This window comes from Olea europaea, chromosome 18 (genome assembly GCF_002742605.1).
Source record: "Olea europaea var. sylvestris chromosome 18, O_europaea_v1, whole genome shotgun sequence".
NCBI classification, from domain to species: Eukaryota; Viridiplantae; Streptophyta; class Magnoliopsida; order Lamiales; family Oleaceae; genus Olea; species Olea europaea.
The window spans coordinates 7,084,298-7,102,826 of record NC_036254.1 but is presented as its reverse complement, the minus strand read 5'-3'; the positions used below and the strand labels follow the sequence as shown (position 1 = coordinate 7,102,826).

The following is an 18,529-nucleotide window of genomic DNA, read 5'->3' as shown; positions in this document are numbered from 1 at the left end:
ATTTCAAAATCATTGAATGTATCATTAATTATATTTATAAAATGTTATCATAAATGTTAAAAAAATTAATTATAGTACAGAACCGAACAGAACCAAACGAAACTGAACCCGAACGGTTCCATAATTATATTTGAACCCCACGATTCCATTTACTAGATATCCGAAAATTTTGGTTAGGTTCAATTCTTTTTAGAACCGAATCGAACCGTCCCGCCCCACCCCTAGGGCCTACCCCCATGTGAGAGTTCTGTAAAGCTTCTAGCAGTTATCTAGGCCAACACCACAACAATTTAAGCTGATTTGTAGTCGATCAAACTTTCATGTAAAGCTTGCTTGGTACATGTTACATGTGAATTGTGTGTATAAAAACTGTGATTTCGAATAAGTTAGTAGCATACTTTCACAAGATTTCTCATTCCCTGATATTTACACTGGTAGAAGAGGAAAAAATAAAAATCAAGAACCCACTAGCTTTCGAGCACATGGGACTAAACTGTTACAGTTAAGTCTTTCAGCTGCACCCACCCATAGGCGCATCTATCGCGGATTTTCTGTACTGTGGATGCTGCCAATTCAGCCATAGGACGTACTTTGGCGAGCTCTTTCTCAACTGTTACCCTATTACTACTTTCAATCTGAAAAGTAGAAGCTATTTTTTTCAATGAATTGATTTTCTAATAATAAACACAGAAAATACTGGATGAAAGGAAATTATTACCTTGTCGATACAGCGTACTGTATCAAGAATGTTGCAGAAATAGTTTAGTTGTCTGTACAAGTCAGCTTCCGTGTACTAACGACAGTGAATCATACGACAAAATCATCAGTGAAAAGGAAAGGAGAGAATGAAGATAGGGTGGTTAGCGGGATTTAGGTACATACCTTCCTGAAAAGATGTCCATTACAGCGAGGATAGTTTGGACAAACAGTTCCTCTATCAGAGTCCCCAAGTACTCGTAGATTCAGACTACGAGTAGTATAATTGCAAGTCTCATCATCGCACTGTCAGTTAACAAGATTATTATTCAGATATAGTTGTTGAATATTTAGAGATCAAGATATAGCAGATGCTGAGTAAAATAGGTACAAATTAAGGTGTATACCGTCATTAGGCCCTGGTAATATGTTGACATGAACCTTTCAGCTTGCCGTTTTACCTGATGAACAGACATAATCAACGAATAAGAATTAGATAAATAAAAAGTACATCACTTGATAATGGATTTGTCAGAAACTGTATTTTCTTTTTACTGTTTGGCATGAGATAGCATTGAACTTTACAGATAATCTGTATGCTTAGATTATAAACATTTCTGCAAACATTGAGGAGAATTAATAAGCCAAATATAGAGGAAAAAATAAAAATATAATCAAGAAACTCAAGGACTTATTGTTCAAACTTAATGCTGCAGTTACCAGGCAAACTGCGAAAGTTATGCTCGGTGATGTAGCTGAACTTTAGTGTTTTTTTTTTTTTCTTTTTTTCTTTTTTTTCCTTTTTGAGGGATGCGGAGATGCATTTTCACCGATAAATAACCTTATTGAATGATGTACAAAACTTTGTTTTTTACCTGTATATGATCTACTCAGTACAGTCTGTATAGAAACTATGCATCTTGATTTTAGAAATTAATATAGGAGACAAATAAAAGATTATCAGCCGGCCTTTATCCATTGTGCCAATAATAGAAAAGGTTCAACCAACAGATTCCTTCTCCTTAGTTTACCATGTTGAGATCTTTCAAAATGGCACATATATCAAATTTACCTGGTTAGCTATCAGAGAAGGAGACATTCTTCCTCCATCCCCTTCCTCTGGGCATTTTGGACAGTGCAATTTTAACCAAAAATTACAAGCAGATCCGGCTTGTGTGTCTGCTGGCTTTTGAGTGATTAAAGCACATATGGAGCTAAAAATAGGAGGGCAATTGAAGGTACTCGAGCAGCTGGGGCATGACAAAATCAAAGGTTCACAGCCACGATATCTGCATTTCAGACATCAAAAGCATAAATCCACTAACTATCGATCCTAATTAATATATATCTCTTTACCCATGCAGAAATGAAATTAAATGAAGCAAGATGATGTTTAAAATTCTTTTTAGCAAAAATTATAAGGGAATAAAAACTGGTCATGCGACCCCTGAACTGGATTAGATGGTAAAAAATAAACAAGAAACTGAAACAAATGAGAAAAAGGAACATTTTGGTCCTGATCAAATAGAAAGCAAACACTGAAAGGCGGACGATAGAGAAAGAATCAAAGAATCTAAAGCACAAAAGAACTTCTACATCATTATGACATATATAGCAGAAAACGAAAATTTTTGAGATGGTACCATATATGAAGAACTTCAACATTATTATGCTATACAAATCAACCAAAAAAAAATAAAAAAGGAATACACATGTCAAGCAGGACCCTTGACACATTTGCTAATTTAGTTGACATCTTGTAAATATTGATTTGCAAAAGTTCTATAATGATAATGAGTACCTCTCCTCGTCATTTAATGCACATAAAAGCAAGCTTGAAGGATCACTGCCAACAGATTCACTTGATTTATTCTGGAACTGAGATATTTAGAATTTTAACGTCAGTCAAGCTTATGAAACAAACAGTTTTCAGTTTGTGCAATGTGCTTGAGAGAGAGAGAGAGACCATTTACCTTTGAAGAGTCAAGCCCTAAACAATCAGCTAAACGTGCTGGACTTGTACCCTGTATTGATGCACATAGACGTGATACCACAGGATGAATCTGCACAATATTGGTGAAGTATTGAACAAGCTGGTGGCTAACAATGTGAATTATGGAAAACCAACAGCAGCTACCGATATGCCAAGGATCAAATAACTTTAAAAAAAAAAAAAAAAGGACCATTTACCTTTGAAGACTCAAGCCCTAAACAATCAGCTAAACGTGCTGGACTTGTACCCTGTATTGATGCACATAGACGTGATACCACAGGATGAATCTGCACAATATTGGTGAAGTATTGAACAAGCTAGTGGCTAACAATGTGAATTATGGAAAACCAACAGCAGCTACCGATATGCCAAGGATCAAATAACTTTAAAAAAAAAAAAAAAAGGACCTGTTGTGCCAGGTAGTAATCAATATCAATTATCCAATTTCCATCGTCTTTTTTAAGTTCATCAGGATGTCTAGCCCGCTGGGAAATTCCCAGAGAGGCACTTGAACCATTCCCCTACAAATTTTCAAGCAAAAAATTATCTTCTGTAAGTTTACTAATCATCATAACACATCAGCATGCATTCAATATCTAAATTGACAAGAAGAGAAAGATCGGTAGAATAGAAACAGAACGTGTTTGACCTGCTCACAGCAAATGATATAAGGTACTGTATCTCCAGCAGAACAACCGATGATGTACCCACTTTTCTTCAATCTGAGCGCTACCTAAGGAACCAAGATGTATAAACTTTTAAATCAAGGGCATATAAAAATAAAGGGATCATTTATTACTTTTTACTTACTTCAACATGAGGCTGATTTCTAGCATCTGGATAAGCTTCAGGTGATTTTGTTAGGGACTTCGTGATCACATATTTTTCAAGTGGTACTTGTCCATTCCTCATTTCCTCCTGCACCTGCAATTGATTCACACACCTTTACCCATCAATTTTTAATTATCAAGCCACCTAGAGTCTTTTCCAGGCAAAGAGCCTGGTGGATAAGTTACTCCACTGTGCCAATGAGTATAGGTTCAAATTCCCTCTCGCAACATGAGTATCTAGAAAAATAGTCGCCCAAAGAAAAATTACTATGGTCCAAGGACAACTGTAGTAGACTGTTAAGCAAGCAGACATTCTTGTTAAGCGTGTTGTTGTAACAGTAACCACCCACACTGCCAGTCAAGGGTAAGGATACTCTACTCCTAGTCCTAGATACCTTTATGGCCAATGTAATTAGAAGACGATAAATCATATATAATGGTAACAATTTGTATGAGGCAGTCAATATGTCATAATAAAAAACAATCCGAGAACTTTGTGACAAAAAAATACATCATTTAGTTTTGAAATGATGTCAATCACACTGCTTAAATTTATCTGCCTGAAGTCCAGCTAAATTCCATAAGCTATAAAATCACCAGCCAGATAGCAACCATCCAATATCTGACTTTTAGGTGATGAAATGCATGAAGTTAGTTACCTTCATGAGAGAGTTATGTATTGATTCAACAACATCATCGCAGGACCTACAAGTATTCAAGACATATATAAGCTTTGGACAGAACTTATCAGGAAAATAAAAAATCATTAAATCAGAAACTATACTTAAAAAAAGGTATATAACTTTTACCCGCCAGACAAAATTTGACTGAGGCAGAAATCACCCAATTCCTTTGATAGCAAGCTCCAATCTCGCCGAACCATATCAAGTCCTTTCCGCTCAATGGTCTGCACCCAACTCAAATTCAGGAACATTCAATGGAAAGCAGCATACTGAAAAGACTTTATAGAATCTCAAACAGATATATTACAAGCTACCTCGTAAGGTTTGCCATCTTTAAACTGCACTTTTACTGCTGCATATTTCTTCTTTTTGAGTAGTAGCATTCTCTTATACAAGCCATCAAGGTCAATTTCCAGACACCTATATTTCTTGTTGACCTATGCAAAGAAACAAGAGCCAACGTACATATCATATCAAGGTAGGATAAACACATCTAGCATGATATCAGAAAGAAGCAAATTTTTATACTCTTAAAGCCCGATAACTGGGATGAATGAAAATATTCAAGTGCGCCAAGCTTTCGTTTTAATAGAGCTACCTTAATGGTTCATTAAATACAAATTAAAAACACACAAGCAAAATTTTTCTAGTATCAATCATTGAAAATATCCATGTTGGTGACCCCCTATGCTTCTTTGTTTGATAGGAACATCAAATCCATCCCACAACCAATTGGCATCAAGTGGAGCACACCAATCATTGCAAAGGATCTCACAGTTTCTGAACTAATTGATACAGGACTTTATATTATATCCTAATACCTCTTACATGTGACCCATGAGAGCAGATCCTGACATGGCAAAACATGAGCAGCAGAAACAATCTCGAAACACCCAGTGAAATCGTACCTAGAGTGGCAAAGCTCAAACGAGGGGAAAAGCTAGCATTGTAAAGTACGACAAGAAATGAAATGACATCACGTGGACAACAGCTGGGGTACAAATTCAAGGCCAAGCTTAGATAACATGATAAAGAACTTGAATTTGCATCGATTAGCTCAGGATAATTTGTGGCATCAGAGTTTCCTAATTAGACAGAAACATCATATTTATAAACAGTATCAAATGGATAAATAATGAATAGAGAAAGAAATTTCATACTGGCAATGGATTTACAAAGGACACACAGATGATAAAATTTCATTTCATTCATAAACTTGATAACCTGGAATTTTACTAAGATACTTGATAATCAATAAATAGCAATTTTAATTAAAAACTCACCTCTTGAATGACCTTGCCTGCAATCAATTTCGCTTTTCCAATGTCATCTAGTCCACTATAAATCATTATTGAATCCGTGTCTCCATAAATAACCTGCTTGAGAAAGATAAATCAGGCATAAGGCTTGACTGCTCAATGAGGGAATCACAGATAAAAGCTGCAACATAACATTTATAAAATCTGTGATTCATAACAAGATTGACCTCTAAGTTCAAAGTATTCTGAACAAGATCAACAGTACTTTGTAGAATCTCCCTTCCCTTCACCAGAAACAAGTAAATTGGTCATCAGCATTATCCATTTACTATTTTCCTACCTATGGTGTATTTATTTAATATTAGTAGCTAATGAACTTCTTACTTGTTGTGTAACAATTTCTGCCAGTGGCTTTGCAAAGAATCTGGAGTTAGAGAATCCCAGACATCCATAAATACTGCAGACCAAATTGGTTGCCAGAGAAAGGAGTAAGGCCATAGTAAGAAACCACAAGAATCAATTGAAAGTAAACAACAGAAACCTGTTTGCTGTCAGCTTTAGAGCTTGCTGATGTATGTCAAGTTGCTGAAACTTGAGACCAGATGCTGTTTTTAACCATGATTTCACCATTCTCCTCCTCTCCACCAAATTCTTCAGTAACTACAGGTACATTTGATTATTCATTAGAAACATTGAACTATAGGCAGCTTCAAAATTATCAGAAGCCGTTTACAACTTCATTCATCCGATGTAGTCAATAACTCAGGCTTTTGTTTTTATACAACTACATATTTGCTTGCAAATTACAACGTGGAAACTTTGAAAAAGCAAGAAAATCTGGAATGCAACGAAAAGTAGAAGGAAAAAAGTAACTGAGCACTCACCCATTCATCGTTAGAAAATATACAGGTTATTAGTGGTAAGTAGAAATCTTTCACTCAATTCACATGCTTCTCTGCCAACCATGCTCCTCATATACGGTATACCATATAACTTTTTTTGCAATCAAAATAATGAAATCGGATTTTTACCTTTTATTGCTGAAATCAAAGCACACTGGAGTGAACCTTGTGGCTTCACTCAAAAAGTAAAAACGATTTCTAGAAAACATATTACCTACAACCAAAAAGAAATTGTATTCTTTTTTTCCTCTAATGAAAAAATGCTGGCCTTTCTATTTATGCGGATACATAAGCCATACCAAGTCTCTGATGCATATTTTCATTTCGCTGCGGTTAAAGTCATGTCAACTAATGTACATCTTGAAAGGTTTCAAGATAGAAATCAATCTCCAGTGCAATCCCTCCATCCTTTTACGACGATGTAACTATGCCCTTGTTTGAGCCACATTATTTTCATAAGAATGCATTTTTGAATAGTGTAATGATAAAAAATGAGGTTAAAAAATAAAGAAATGTTTTGGATTTGCATGTAATATTATTTTATTGAAGAATGCGTGGTTGAAATGATGTCAAATCACTATTTAAAAATGTATTTTTCAGAAAGAATGTGGGTCAAACAATACCTATATCTACCCTGCCCTTGCTGAAGAATACACAGATGCGTTAAAGAAGTTCAAAGGAAGATCTTTCATAGCTAAAAACCTGATATCAAGTTTATTTTCTATAAAATTATGGTTCATGTATATCATTGAATTCAAATTATGACATCCTTCAGTCTGCAGATGACTTATTGATTTTTTTTTTTTTTTCCACTGCATTCCCAATCTGACATCAAAAGAGGAAGATTCCATGTTTATTGAGATGCTTTACCTCTGGTAGAACTCCAGTAGTTTTAGCACATGGTAAATGGGGAACTGATCCATCCGCAAATCGTTCAACTGTGGTGAAACATATATTGTACTCCTGCATAAATAAAAGCAGAATGCTAATAGTGCATACTAGAGAGCATAAAACATCTTCATCACTTCAACAATTGGCCAGGGAAGCAGCAGAGGAGGAATGAAGGGTGCAAAGAACAATGCAAATAATTTACCTGAATAATAGAAGGGTAAAGACTGTTGAAATCCAAAAGTAATATATACTTGTCATATAAACCTTTTTTAGGCTCCAGAACTAATCCACCTGCATAGGAAGGTCCCCTTTTGGTTTTTCCATGTTCAATCTCTAAAGTCTCGTTATTAAAAGTTGTATCATCAGCATCTATGTCATCAATCTCTTTCCGCTCAACACCACTAGACAGTGTACGTTTTGTTGTCTTTATTTCCTTGGACTGAGAGGAAAACTTGTCTGGGACAATAAATTTTTTTGAATGGAACGCATGCAATAACAGATACTCTACTCTTTGAGCCCTTGCACCCTGAAATTAAACAAATCATTCCTCATCAGATTTTGTAGTCCAAGCGTGGTATTGAGTTGATTTCTCACACACTGTAAACTTCACCTGGAGAGTTTTCCCCCAAAGATTTCCACTAATACTAGTCAGTTGACGTGTGAGAGGAAGAACGCTCAAGTGGAACATAAGTTCCATAGACAACCATGCATCTGTTTCACCATATTCGATCTGCAAACACTAGATGTGTAAGACACATATAATACATTCATAAATAGCATGAATGGTTTTCAATTAAACAAGAAAACAGTGTATCATGCAATGCAGTAAAAAGGCTTCAGCACTGGACTAATAAGGAAGGTAGTTGACATTATCCAATCGAGTGTTAACTTTCTGCGATAATTGGAGATTGTGGCTCATATGACCTGTATTACAAACTGGAAAACCTGTTTTATAACTATGAAGTATAAATGTTTCACAAGGTTCAAACTTTATAGAGCTATTGTGGTTATCAACCGACTCCCTTATTTTAGGTAAAAGACAGGATTCTTCTAGTCCTGTACTTAGACATACTTTCACCCTTAATTCAGAACACGAGCATTAGAAAACATGACCAGAAACAAGGACTTACAAGTTCCAAAAGTGATTCAGAATTTTGGAACATTTGAGGAATACCATGCGGAGTGATCTCCTTACGATCTTTATTTAGCTGTGTTTTAGCCAATTGTGTCAAGGAATAGCTAACCTGAAAGAAGCAGAAAGCCAGAAAATAAGCTACTAAAAGCTATACTGAACACTATAGTAATTATATTACCTACCTCTTTGTTTTTTTATTCAATATAAACCTACCTCTTTTAATAGGTCACGAGAACATATGTAAGTATCACATAAGAGACGGCCTGCAATGCAAGATAAGATCCCTTGGCTTGCTCCTGAGCCAAACATGGAACTTCCTTTATTATGTTTGGGCATGACAGAGCGTTTGAGACGGCCTACTTTTGACCACATACTGCTGGGCACTCTGCAAGCCTGCACCATGCCATAAGAAGTATGTGGGACAACTAGAGGATAGTACCTCTTCCATTACATGATAAAAAACCCAGGACACAACGAAGTTAATGCTGATCCCAACTTGAACATTGTTCAATTTAATGTTTAAAGAAGACCATTTTAACATGACATGAGGAGGCTGAGTACTAACTGGTCAGTTGCTCAAGGGTGAAGCTCTTCTAAAGTGGCAAAGACCAAATTGAATGCTTTGATAACCTACAAACCTGAACTCTGTGAAGAAGGACGTCAAGGTCAAACCCAGATATGTTGTGCCCAACAAGAACATCACTATCCAATTTGTGCAACTCAATCATCAATCGATTTAACAAAGCTCTTTCACTGAGAAAAAAGCACAGAAGGGAGAAAGGGGAAGGGAGGGGGAGAGAGAAATGTATCAACGCACAAGTTTACAAGGAAATATATTGAAAGATTAAGAAGGCAATTGGCATGATTTACAACAGAACATGCCTGCTTTCAACGCTAATGACATTTGATCCGGCCTTTTCATTCCTCTCAGCTGCCTCTTTGGTAAATCCCATAGGAAATATGCCTCCCTCAAGCTTGCGCACGACAGTAAAATGACTAAGCATTCCGGGACGAGTCCACTCTGAGCTCAACATGGGAGTATCAATCTGGAAGGTTCATCATTCATGTGTTACTACAATATAACAAATTCCCTGCTTACTTAGCCATGCATCAAATGGAGTGCAACATAAAAAGAGCCAGATGTACGTGGACTGCAGTTACTGCTTGAAATATAATTGATGGTTCAATATAAAAATATAGATTCCAACTCAATAACATAATGTATTCGCCATACAAAGAAGAGCTTAGAGAGCTTTCAATTTGAAAATATGGTTTAAAAGGGGAAAAATGTAATACATGCCACCCAAAAAAAAAAAAAAACACATGAAATAGCATGTAATAATCCAATACTGAAAGATGCAGAAAAGAGTAGCACTTAAATCAGAAAACAAAGTAAACATGAATCCTAGCAATTAATCCATCAATAGCAAGATTTGGATCTATACCTTTGCCTTGTGACAGCAAATGACAGATGCAGAGACAATTTCATTTCCGTTCTGTTTTTCACTGATGATGGTTTTCAAATTTATTGCCGCAACAACTACTGGAGGAATCTCTGAAATAATTGTCGAGGAAGTTGGAACTTTAATGTCTTTAGGACAATCAACAGTGACTTCAAACTTGCACCAGCTTACCTGTCCAGAATGTGGAAGTCAGAAATCAAAATAATCTGCGTATGCAAATGCAAACTGCAGTAAATTGATATAAATGATGGAACACAGAGAGTGGTGAAAGCCTCACATGTTGTGAAGCTGGACAGCTGGAAAAATTCGAAATTGATACCCACGAAGGTCCTTTTATTTTCCTTTTAATAAGAAAGAGCTCCAAGGCACTGCAAACAACAATGCTGATTAGAAATCTTTCATCCATTAAACTTATACATTAGGTAAAAAGATTAATATCCAGATACTCTTCAATATAATAATTCACCGAGTAGCTATTCAACATTCAAAATCCAGTGAATTTCTCATTGCTTAAAACGAATTAAAAAGATTGAGAGGCACTTGTGTCACAGAATATAATTGAGGAAAACATATAAGTCCTCAACCGGGTGCATATATTTTTTATTTTACTGATTGCTAGTCCAAGTAGGCAGTACAAAATCAATGTAAACATCAAAACCCATGCCAAAAGTGAGGACATCATATGATAGAAGAAACTACAATATCTGAACTTCTGGAAAAAGAGACAGCTCCAATCAAAACCTGCTATGAGTTCCAAGCAAAGCATAGAAGTGATCCCCCTTGAGATCTGATGGCAGAGGTGGATCCTGTAAAGGCAGAGGACACAAAATAAATGGGCTTCATAATTATCCTCCATTCTTCTCACATGATAATTTCAGAATCATGACCATTCAATGTCTTATATTCACTCAAATACCTACTTAAACTCATAAGAGATTGTATTTAAATCCTACCAGATTCGTAAAAATAAATATTAACAAACCTTAAATGGATAATTGATCTTGAGGACATAATTCTTCCCTTGAGGTATGTCTGTTCGCTCAAAAGCATAATTTCTCTACGAAGTAAAAGAACGCGGAATAAATAAGTTGAAGAGTTGATTCTGCAACATTAACTGTGTATTTACAAAAGATCTGAATGCATCATAACTTGTAAGAGTCAGAAGAAAAATAAAATAAAATAAGGTATTACAGAATTGAATTACTACATCAACTGATTAATTTCACAAAAGACCTAATGCATCACATCAACTACTATCCAAACCTTGACAGGTGCCATGCTAAAACTTGAAATGTTTCGATCTACTAATTGCTTTGCCATTTCTGTTTTCACTGCTGATGCCATCTCCTAACAACAGAGAAAAGGCCCATCAAAATAGAAAGAAACAAAATGAATATATAGTCATACAGATGCACAATATTACATGCAGCCGAGTGTATAGAGTAGTTTGAGACTCTTCCACATCTCTCTCTAGCTTTGCAATTGTGTCTTTATCATCTGCGGATGACATTCGGGATTTTTCACCATCTTTATCCCGCTTCGTGGTTTCTTTAAAAGCTTTGAGTGACATTCGAGTCTCTTCAACATCCCTCTCTAGCTTTGCAATTGTGTCATTGTGCAGAAAAGGAACTGTTGGGAATGCATAAACACATCTTTGCATGTTCTTTACAACCACACAGCAACTTTGATATGTACTTCCAGCTTTGACCTTAGTCGCAATAACAAACATCAGATGTTATATTTAAAATTCACATGTTCAGTGCATTTTAAATTATAAAGTAAAAGCAAATTCTCCAAAGTACACGCTTAACTAGTGACAGAATAACAAATGGCAACATTAGATCAAGCAGATTATTGTACAGCAGAACCCATTCCTACCTATGCTGCATGTGAACTTGATCCACCGCAAAAAGAAAATAACTTTACTCACTATTCCTGGCCGAACAAGAAATTTTCTAACCAAGATGCTATAGTATACCAACCAAATAAACTAATATTATTAAATATGATAACACTTGTGGCTAAAAAGTTATGTAACATGCACATTGCTGACGCTTGGAGATGCTTTCAAAGTCAAAGTTAGATAATGATTTATCATGACCAAGTTTCCACAAATTCAGGCTGCACATTTTAATTAAAATGTCACAAGAGAGTAGATATGACTAATGGATTCAACAGCATAACCAATCCATAGACAGTGTAACGTACTTTTCCAAAGAGATAAATATTCCCAATATTGGCACCATAAATTTCCTCGTGTGCATCAAGTATGTAGAAAGGCAATGACCCTTTGGAATCCACTTCAAAGTCAGACTTTTCCTTGTTGCTAGGGCTCTGGGTTTCCCCAACTGCATGTCCCTTTTCTCCAGAACTCTTTAAGGCCTGCAATCCCACAGTTGCACTCACACCCAGATCCTTTGCCTCTTCTATTTTTGCTTTGAGACTGAACGTTTTTTTCTCCTCCTTCACAGCTGATTTCTCTTTTACTTCAACCCTGTTCAACAAACTATTTTCATTCCCGTTTCTATTTTCCAAAAATTCACAATTTTTCTTTCTTTCGTCTTTTGATTCATTATATGAAATCCTGCCTTCTTCGGTTTCCTTAGAAATAACCTTCTTCTCACCCACCATACTTTCACCTTGTTCCAAATGGCGCAATGACTCACCGTTTACACTGCCACAATTAATCTCGTGAATTTCATCTGTAACACTCAGATTAACACCTCTAGTGACAGGCTTCTCAAGCTTGACCGATGCATCAGTCAGATTACTTGGAACAAAATTCCTCAAACTATTCAGGTTCCCTCTCCTACGCTTCTCCCTATCTTTCTCATCGGGCGCAAATTCAGCAATCACTTCATCAACGATACTATCGCACGACAAATTAGTGCCTTTATTATCGTCTCTATTTTTCTTAAACACCGATGATGTGAACATATTAGAAATCCTCTGCCTGCCCATCAATGCAGCCGCCGATTGCAGAGCCGAGGGCTTTTTGGTGATTTCTCTCTCCTTCTTCTCCACATTATTATTATTTTTATTTTTCCTTCTTTTCGGCCTCTCGGATTCTCCCTCTGATTCTTCAGATGATAAGGAGATGCCGGCTAGGGACCAATCCTCTTCCTGGCCCTCATCGCCGTACCCTAGTCCGTTATCATCGATTATGAAACCCTTGACTTCTTCGCGGCGCTTCGCAACTAGAGCTTCGTACTCGTCTTCGTCCACAGTGTCGTAGATCGGTTGCTCCACCTTGACCTGAAAGTCAAGGTCCCGGCGACCGCCGCTTCGGAGAGCCTTCAGCCGCTCGAGTGCCTCTGCACGCGCCTCAGCAGCTGCACCACGGGTCCGACGCCTCCCGGCTACAGTTGGCTGCTCGTCGGACATTTTTTTCACTTTCTCTGTCACTCGCTCTCTCGCTTTCTATATCTAGATCTAAGCTCTATGCAGGAGGGAGAAAAATGGAATTGGGAAGAAGAAGAGGAAGAAAGAAATAGCGGGAAATGTGTTTTCGCGCCAAAACGAAACAAGGTACACTTATTTATGGGCTTCCCACTGTTGGCCCAAACATTAATTGGATGCTTAAGGCCCAAACAGATGGCTAGCGTCACATATTGCTAGGAGTGGCAATGGGTCGAGTCGGTTCGAGCTCGTGGCGAGCCAAGCTCCTGGCTTGTGAAAGATGAGCCGCTCGGTTCGGCCCACAAGCTCTTGAACTCACGAACTTGTGGGCCGAGCCGAGCTCACGAGCAAATGACAAGCTCATGATTTTTTTAATTTTTTTTTTGGTAAATTTGCACATTTTTTGACTTTTTTTGTAAATTTACATATTTTTTTACGAGCCCACGAGCTCGTCAAAAATGGCTCGTGGGCACACAGCAAACGAGCCGCTCGTGGGATTGAATCCCCTATGACAAGCCTGGCCACCCACGATCCGAGTTTTAACGAGCCACTCGACCCTTTTGACATCCCTACGTACTGCAATGTCCTTTACATCATTGTGAGTTTGTCGGGTCCTTCTCATATCAAACAAACAAAACACTGGCAAATTTATACAACACAATGACCGTGAATGACTTCATATCCAATTGCAGAAATGGAAATTAGCCACACAGATTTTACCTATTCTATCTATGAGTTAGGGACACTGGGTTGGGACATGCTTATCGAATTTGTCCATGTGTAGTCATCTACACTTTGGAGGTCTCCTTGAGACCATGACTCTCGATGGCCTTCATTGTGTTGGTAGTCTCTTAGTTAGCCAACATACTATTAGAGGCAACGTCATAATATTACAGTGGTCCAACATTCCAATCTACCTCATTAGGTAATGAAAATATGACCTCCAAATTGGCTCCCCTCTAATATGTGGTGATTAGTATGGAGAGCTCACTTCATAACACGACATCCCTATGGAAAGTTGTACGTGTCTTTAGGAGCTTGTATACGAGGTACATGTTTCAACTCAAACTCATGGCATGCACAAATTTTCTCCTCAATATTAATCGTGTAAGTATCCTCCCCTGCACCAACTTGATACATTATGTCATTTAACGCATGCATTTGCAACATTGCTCTTGAATCAAAAGTTGCGCATAGTTCATCCTCTATCTTCAATGTTAATTCGAAGCACAATATGAATAAGTAATGCGACCATCATGAAGCTATTTTTTTAGGACCGAACGTTCAACTAGTGGGACAATTGGGAAATGTCATCGACGTCTTGACAATGAGTTTTTAAATTTGTATTGTTAGAGGCATGACATAATATGTATCCTCAAGGAAATATGGCCTAGGCCAAAACTCAGTACATGTCACATTCAAGTAGTCAGTTAGATCTTCGTTCATTGTGCAAATTTGGACCATAGAATACTTGCTCTTTGAGACGGTAAGCTCAGGTTATGGTGAAGAAAGATGCAGAAAAATCTCTCATTCTTTTTTTCCTTTTTATGTTGTTCTCCAAGGTACCACATACAACATTCATGGTTGGAGAGAGGGCATACCTCTACTATGTTGGATGTTTCATTGTACTAATCCGAAATGAATACAAGTCCTGGGGAGTTCGGAATTTATTCACTTCATTTTGTTATATAGCACATCCTGATGTATTATTTTCTAAATAAAAATTGTTGGTTTTAATTTGTCATGTGAGCATACATATGTAATTTATTGTATATTAAAGACTCTTAAGATTGAGCAAAATTAAAGTGATCTAATAAATAATCAAAGTTATGGGCCTTGGGCATCTAAATATGGTATAGGCCTAAATATGTGTAGAAATCAATTCGTTTAGGATTTTATATCATGATAGGCCGGAGTGCGTATGGAAAAATATATATAGAGTTATGGTTCTCAATTTATGTGTGATTCTTATATTATGTGTCATCCCATCGACACAAGAATAATAAGAAAAAGCATATTGAAAAGAAAGATTCAAAATTCACAATAAAAACAAGAAATCAAGAACAAGCAATCAACATCAAGAAGTTGTAATTAAGAACACCTAATTCAAGATCCAGAATAAAGATCGGAATAAAAAAGCATTCCCAATGATTTAAGATATGTTCCATACTTTGTAATTCTCTTGGCTTGATTGGAGGATCTTTGCAATATGGAAAGAGTTTTCAAGTTCTTGAGATGTAAAGTTTTATAAAATTCTAACAAGTAATATAAGAGACAACTCCACGTTAAACCATTGACATTCAAGAAACAATTTTAGCGTTGAAATTCATACTTTAGATTTCTAAATTTTGGGACATGAATTTTATCCATAAATTTCAAAAGTTTGGATTTTTGGGAAATTTTTCGAATCTATAGCATCACCACGATTTGGGTAATGTGGAGCTGCATTTCAACTTTCCAGCAATGCGGCCTGTGGTATTGTGTTTCGACTTTTCATTGAATACATCCACACGTGAACATTCAAACGAACTTTCAACTCCTGCAGTAGTTCTAAATTTGTTACTTCTTTTCTCACTTTGACGAACATTTTCCTTTTACCACCTTATTTCCATTTGTCATTTATCAAGCAAAAATCTCCTACATATGAGACTACAAATTTGAATTCTTTTGTTGTTTCTGTAATACAAAAGCAGCAATCATTAGCTTATGTATGCATATTCTAATTTCAACAGTTACATTTGTGGTTATATAGTGAAAATCTCAATATTTATAAACTACTTCTATACTTTGCAATCATTTACTCGAGATCAACGAAGCAGTCTAGACATTTGATTAGCATATGTGATGTATGCCCAATAATCTCAAGATTTACCTTGAAATCTCGATATTTATCCTCCATACTCAATATTTGGATATTAAATTCAAAATTTGCCTAGAATTATCGATAGTTATCCTACAAACTCGAGATTGGCTTACATACTCAATATTTTACCATCACAAAACGTCCAGATTCGATATTTTCAACTCTACATTTTGTATTTGATTTTTCAGCAATGACAACCTAGACATTTGAGTTTCAACTTATCAAATTCAAGTTGTCAACCTTATAGTTTCCAAATCGGCCTTTCTTGTTCTCAAAACAATTTTCGATCATTTAGATAACCAACACATTTTTAATTAATATCGGTGTGAAAGCAATATAGTAATACATAGGTTGGGCTATTTAGATAACCAACACATTTTTAATTAATATTGATGTGAAAGCACTATAGTGATACATAGGTTGGGCAAAACCCAACCCAAACCGCTCAACCCGATCTAAACTGATCGGTTTGGGTTGGTTTTTAAGTTCAATTGGGTTGTGTTGGGTTGAAAATTTAAATTTGAGGTCGAATTGGGTTGGATATTGGGTTATGATTTAAAAACCAACCCAGCCCACCTCGATGAATAAAAAAAACATGAGATAACCACATATCTACTATATTATATAAACATGTTTCACAATTAACAAAGTTCCTTAAAACTTTCATAATCCAGGTGATAATTGAAAATATTAAATATATAAAAATATAATGTTATATACGTTAAATTTGGATAAAAAAATTATAATCTTCTACAAATTACTAATATGCCATAATTAAAGACATTTTTTATTTTCCAACCATAATCAAACGAGATTTTCTCTCTCTACAAAACGGGTTCCACAAAAACTCTCTTTCTAAACAACAGATTCACCAAAAACTCTCCAAAAACATCACGAAAATTTCCCTGGCATTCTCTGCAATCGATCAATAACGTCAATATGCTGGTAATTTTCATTTAATTGGAGAAAGTCGAAGTTCGAGTATGGAAGAATTCAATTTGCCCAAAGCAGAAACTGAAGTTTTTTGATCTAATTTCGAAGGTAAGCATATAATTACTTAGTATAGCTTATGATTTTGAAGAAACAGGTGTTTTCGAAGCTATTGAAACATTTATCCAAACATAATCAGAGATTTCACGCCGTTGAGAATAAACTATATTTTGCCCAGTGTGTGACGTGTATTTTTTCATTAACCATTGGTAGTATGCAATTTTTGTTTTTCAATTTACAGTCATGAACGTGTTGATCTATGACTGTTTTTGTGATTCGATCACATTGGTGCATATTTTTGTTAATTGTGACTAGTTGTGACCACTGAATTAAATAGATTGTGACATATATGTTAAATGTCTTTGACAGTCCATAAGTAGAATTAGTTTATTCTGTGATTAATGTCATTGCATTGAAAATTGATTCTCTGCGACACTAAATTTGTTGACCGTATGTGAATTTCTTTACATTAAATAACTTCTGTGACCTGTATTGATAGATCTGTGACTTCTTCATCTGTGGCCTGTATTCATCAATGTCATTGCATCTGATCATTTCCTGATTTTAGTGAATGAAATGTGACATTCTGTTATTTGTTTGTGATCAGGGATGACAATTTTGAACGTGTGCCTGTTATATGGAGGTCACACATCACTTATACTAGTGAATGATACGTGCAAGTATGATGAGTTGGTTAACCTTGTTATTTTAGAATTGGGGCTTAATCATGCAGAAGTAGGTGTGAGATTAACATGTTCTTTGGATTCTAGTTTATCTCCAGTTCGGATACTAAGTAATAATAATATCTTAATGTATTTGAGGCTAAGATCTTTGGATGGCATTGTATCGAACTATCCTATTGCAGTTGATGTTATCACTACAGACTCATGGCAGTCAACAGGTGCATTGCAATGCCCAGAGTCATCAATTACTACCATTGAGTCATCGACTAATGTGTTTTCTTTACAACAAATAGCTCAGGATATATGTGACTCGGTTACTACAATTGAGAACGGAAACATTGAAGAAGATGTGACATTGATATCTCAAGCAAATGCTAGAGAAGTAGTGGAGGGAAATGTTTTCCGCAATAAGGAAGTACTGAAAATGAGCTTGGCCCTCTATGCCATACAAAACAAATTTGAATATAAGGTGTTGAGATCGGACAAAAAAGAGTACGTAATAATGTGTTCCCAAGATGATTGCAAGTGGATATTTAGATCTTCACGCTTGGGAGAAACGAAAATGTTTAAGATCAGGAAAATCTATAATGGTCACACATGCTCAATGAACATTGTTTTAGGATCTCATCGACAAGCATCTAGCTCAATGGTGTCAAACTACATCAGGTACAAATACACTTCTTCACGTACAATATACACTCCTAATGATATCTCAAATGACATTTTGCACAAATATGGAGTA

The 18,529-nt window shown here is 36.1% G+C and overlaps 1 protein-coding gene across 2 annotated transcripts; it reads right to left on the bottom strand.

Moving 5' to 3' along the window:
• Nucleotides 1-265: 265 nt before the first annotated feature.
• LOC111367330 (DNA polymerase alpha catalytic subunit) lies at nucleotides 266-13,348 on the bottom strand. Of its 2 annotated transcripts, none has more exons than XM_022988147.1 (31): nucleotides 12,061-13,348; nucleotides 11,276-11,560; nucleotides 11,116-11,199; nucleotides 10,835-10,909; nucleotides 10,594-10,658; nucleotides 10,130-10,220; nucleotides 9,835-10,023; nucleotides 9,272-9,435; nucleotides 9,028-9,142; nucleotides 8,603-8,782; nucleotides 8,385-8,498; nucleotides 7,865-7,984; nucleotides 7,457-7,780; nucleotides 7,234-7,326; nucleotides 6,003-6,121; nucleotides 5,846-5,918; nucleotides 5,689-5,745; nucleotides 5,486-5,578; nucleotides 4,517-4,639; nucleotides 4,329-4,426; nucleotides 4,179-4,224; nucleotides 3,500-3,613; nucleotides 3,339-3,422; nucleotides 3,097-3,210; nucleotides 2,887-2,976; nucleotides 2,498-2,574; nucleotides 1,769-1,985; nucleotides 1,104-1,157; nucleotides 883-1,002; nucleotides 719-793; nucleotides 266-635 (listed from the first exon to the last, which is right to left on the bottom strand). In XM_022988147.1, the coding sequence occupies exons 1-31, from the start codon at nucleotides 13,234-13,236 to the stop codon at nucleotides 489-491; spliced, it is 4,776 nt and encodes a 1,591-aa protein (XP_022843915.1). In that variant the 5' UTR covers nucleotides 13,237-13,348; the 3' UTR covers nucleotides 266-488. The 2 variants fall into 2 exon arrangements, with proteins under 2 accessions (XP_022843915.1, XP_022843916.1); XM_022988148.1 differs by lacking the exon at nucleotides 2,887-2,976 and adding an exon at nucleotides 2,670-2,759.
• Between the last annotated feature and the right edge of the window lie 5,181 nt (nucleotides 13,349-18,529).

Bases quoted from the DNA above. Each gene is read 5' to 3' on its own strand.
- LOC111367330 (XM_022988147.1), bottom strand. From the start codon at position 13,236: ATGTCCGACGAGCAGCCAACTGTAGCCGGGAGGCGTCGGACCCGTGGT. The intron at 7,985-8,384 runs GTAAGTCCTTGT...TAGTGTTTGCAG, and splicing joins CTGAATCACTTTTGGAACTT to ATCGAATATGGTGAAACAGA. The intron at 5,579-5,688 runs GTCAATCTTGTT...TTTCTCAAGCAG, and splicing joins AGAATACTTTGAACTTAGAG to GTTATTTATGGAGACACGGA.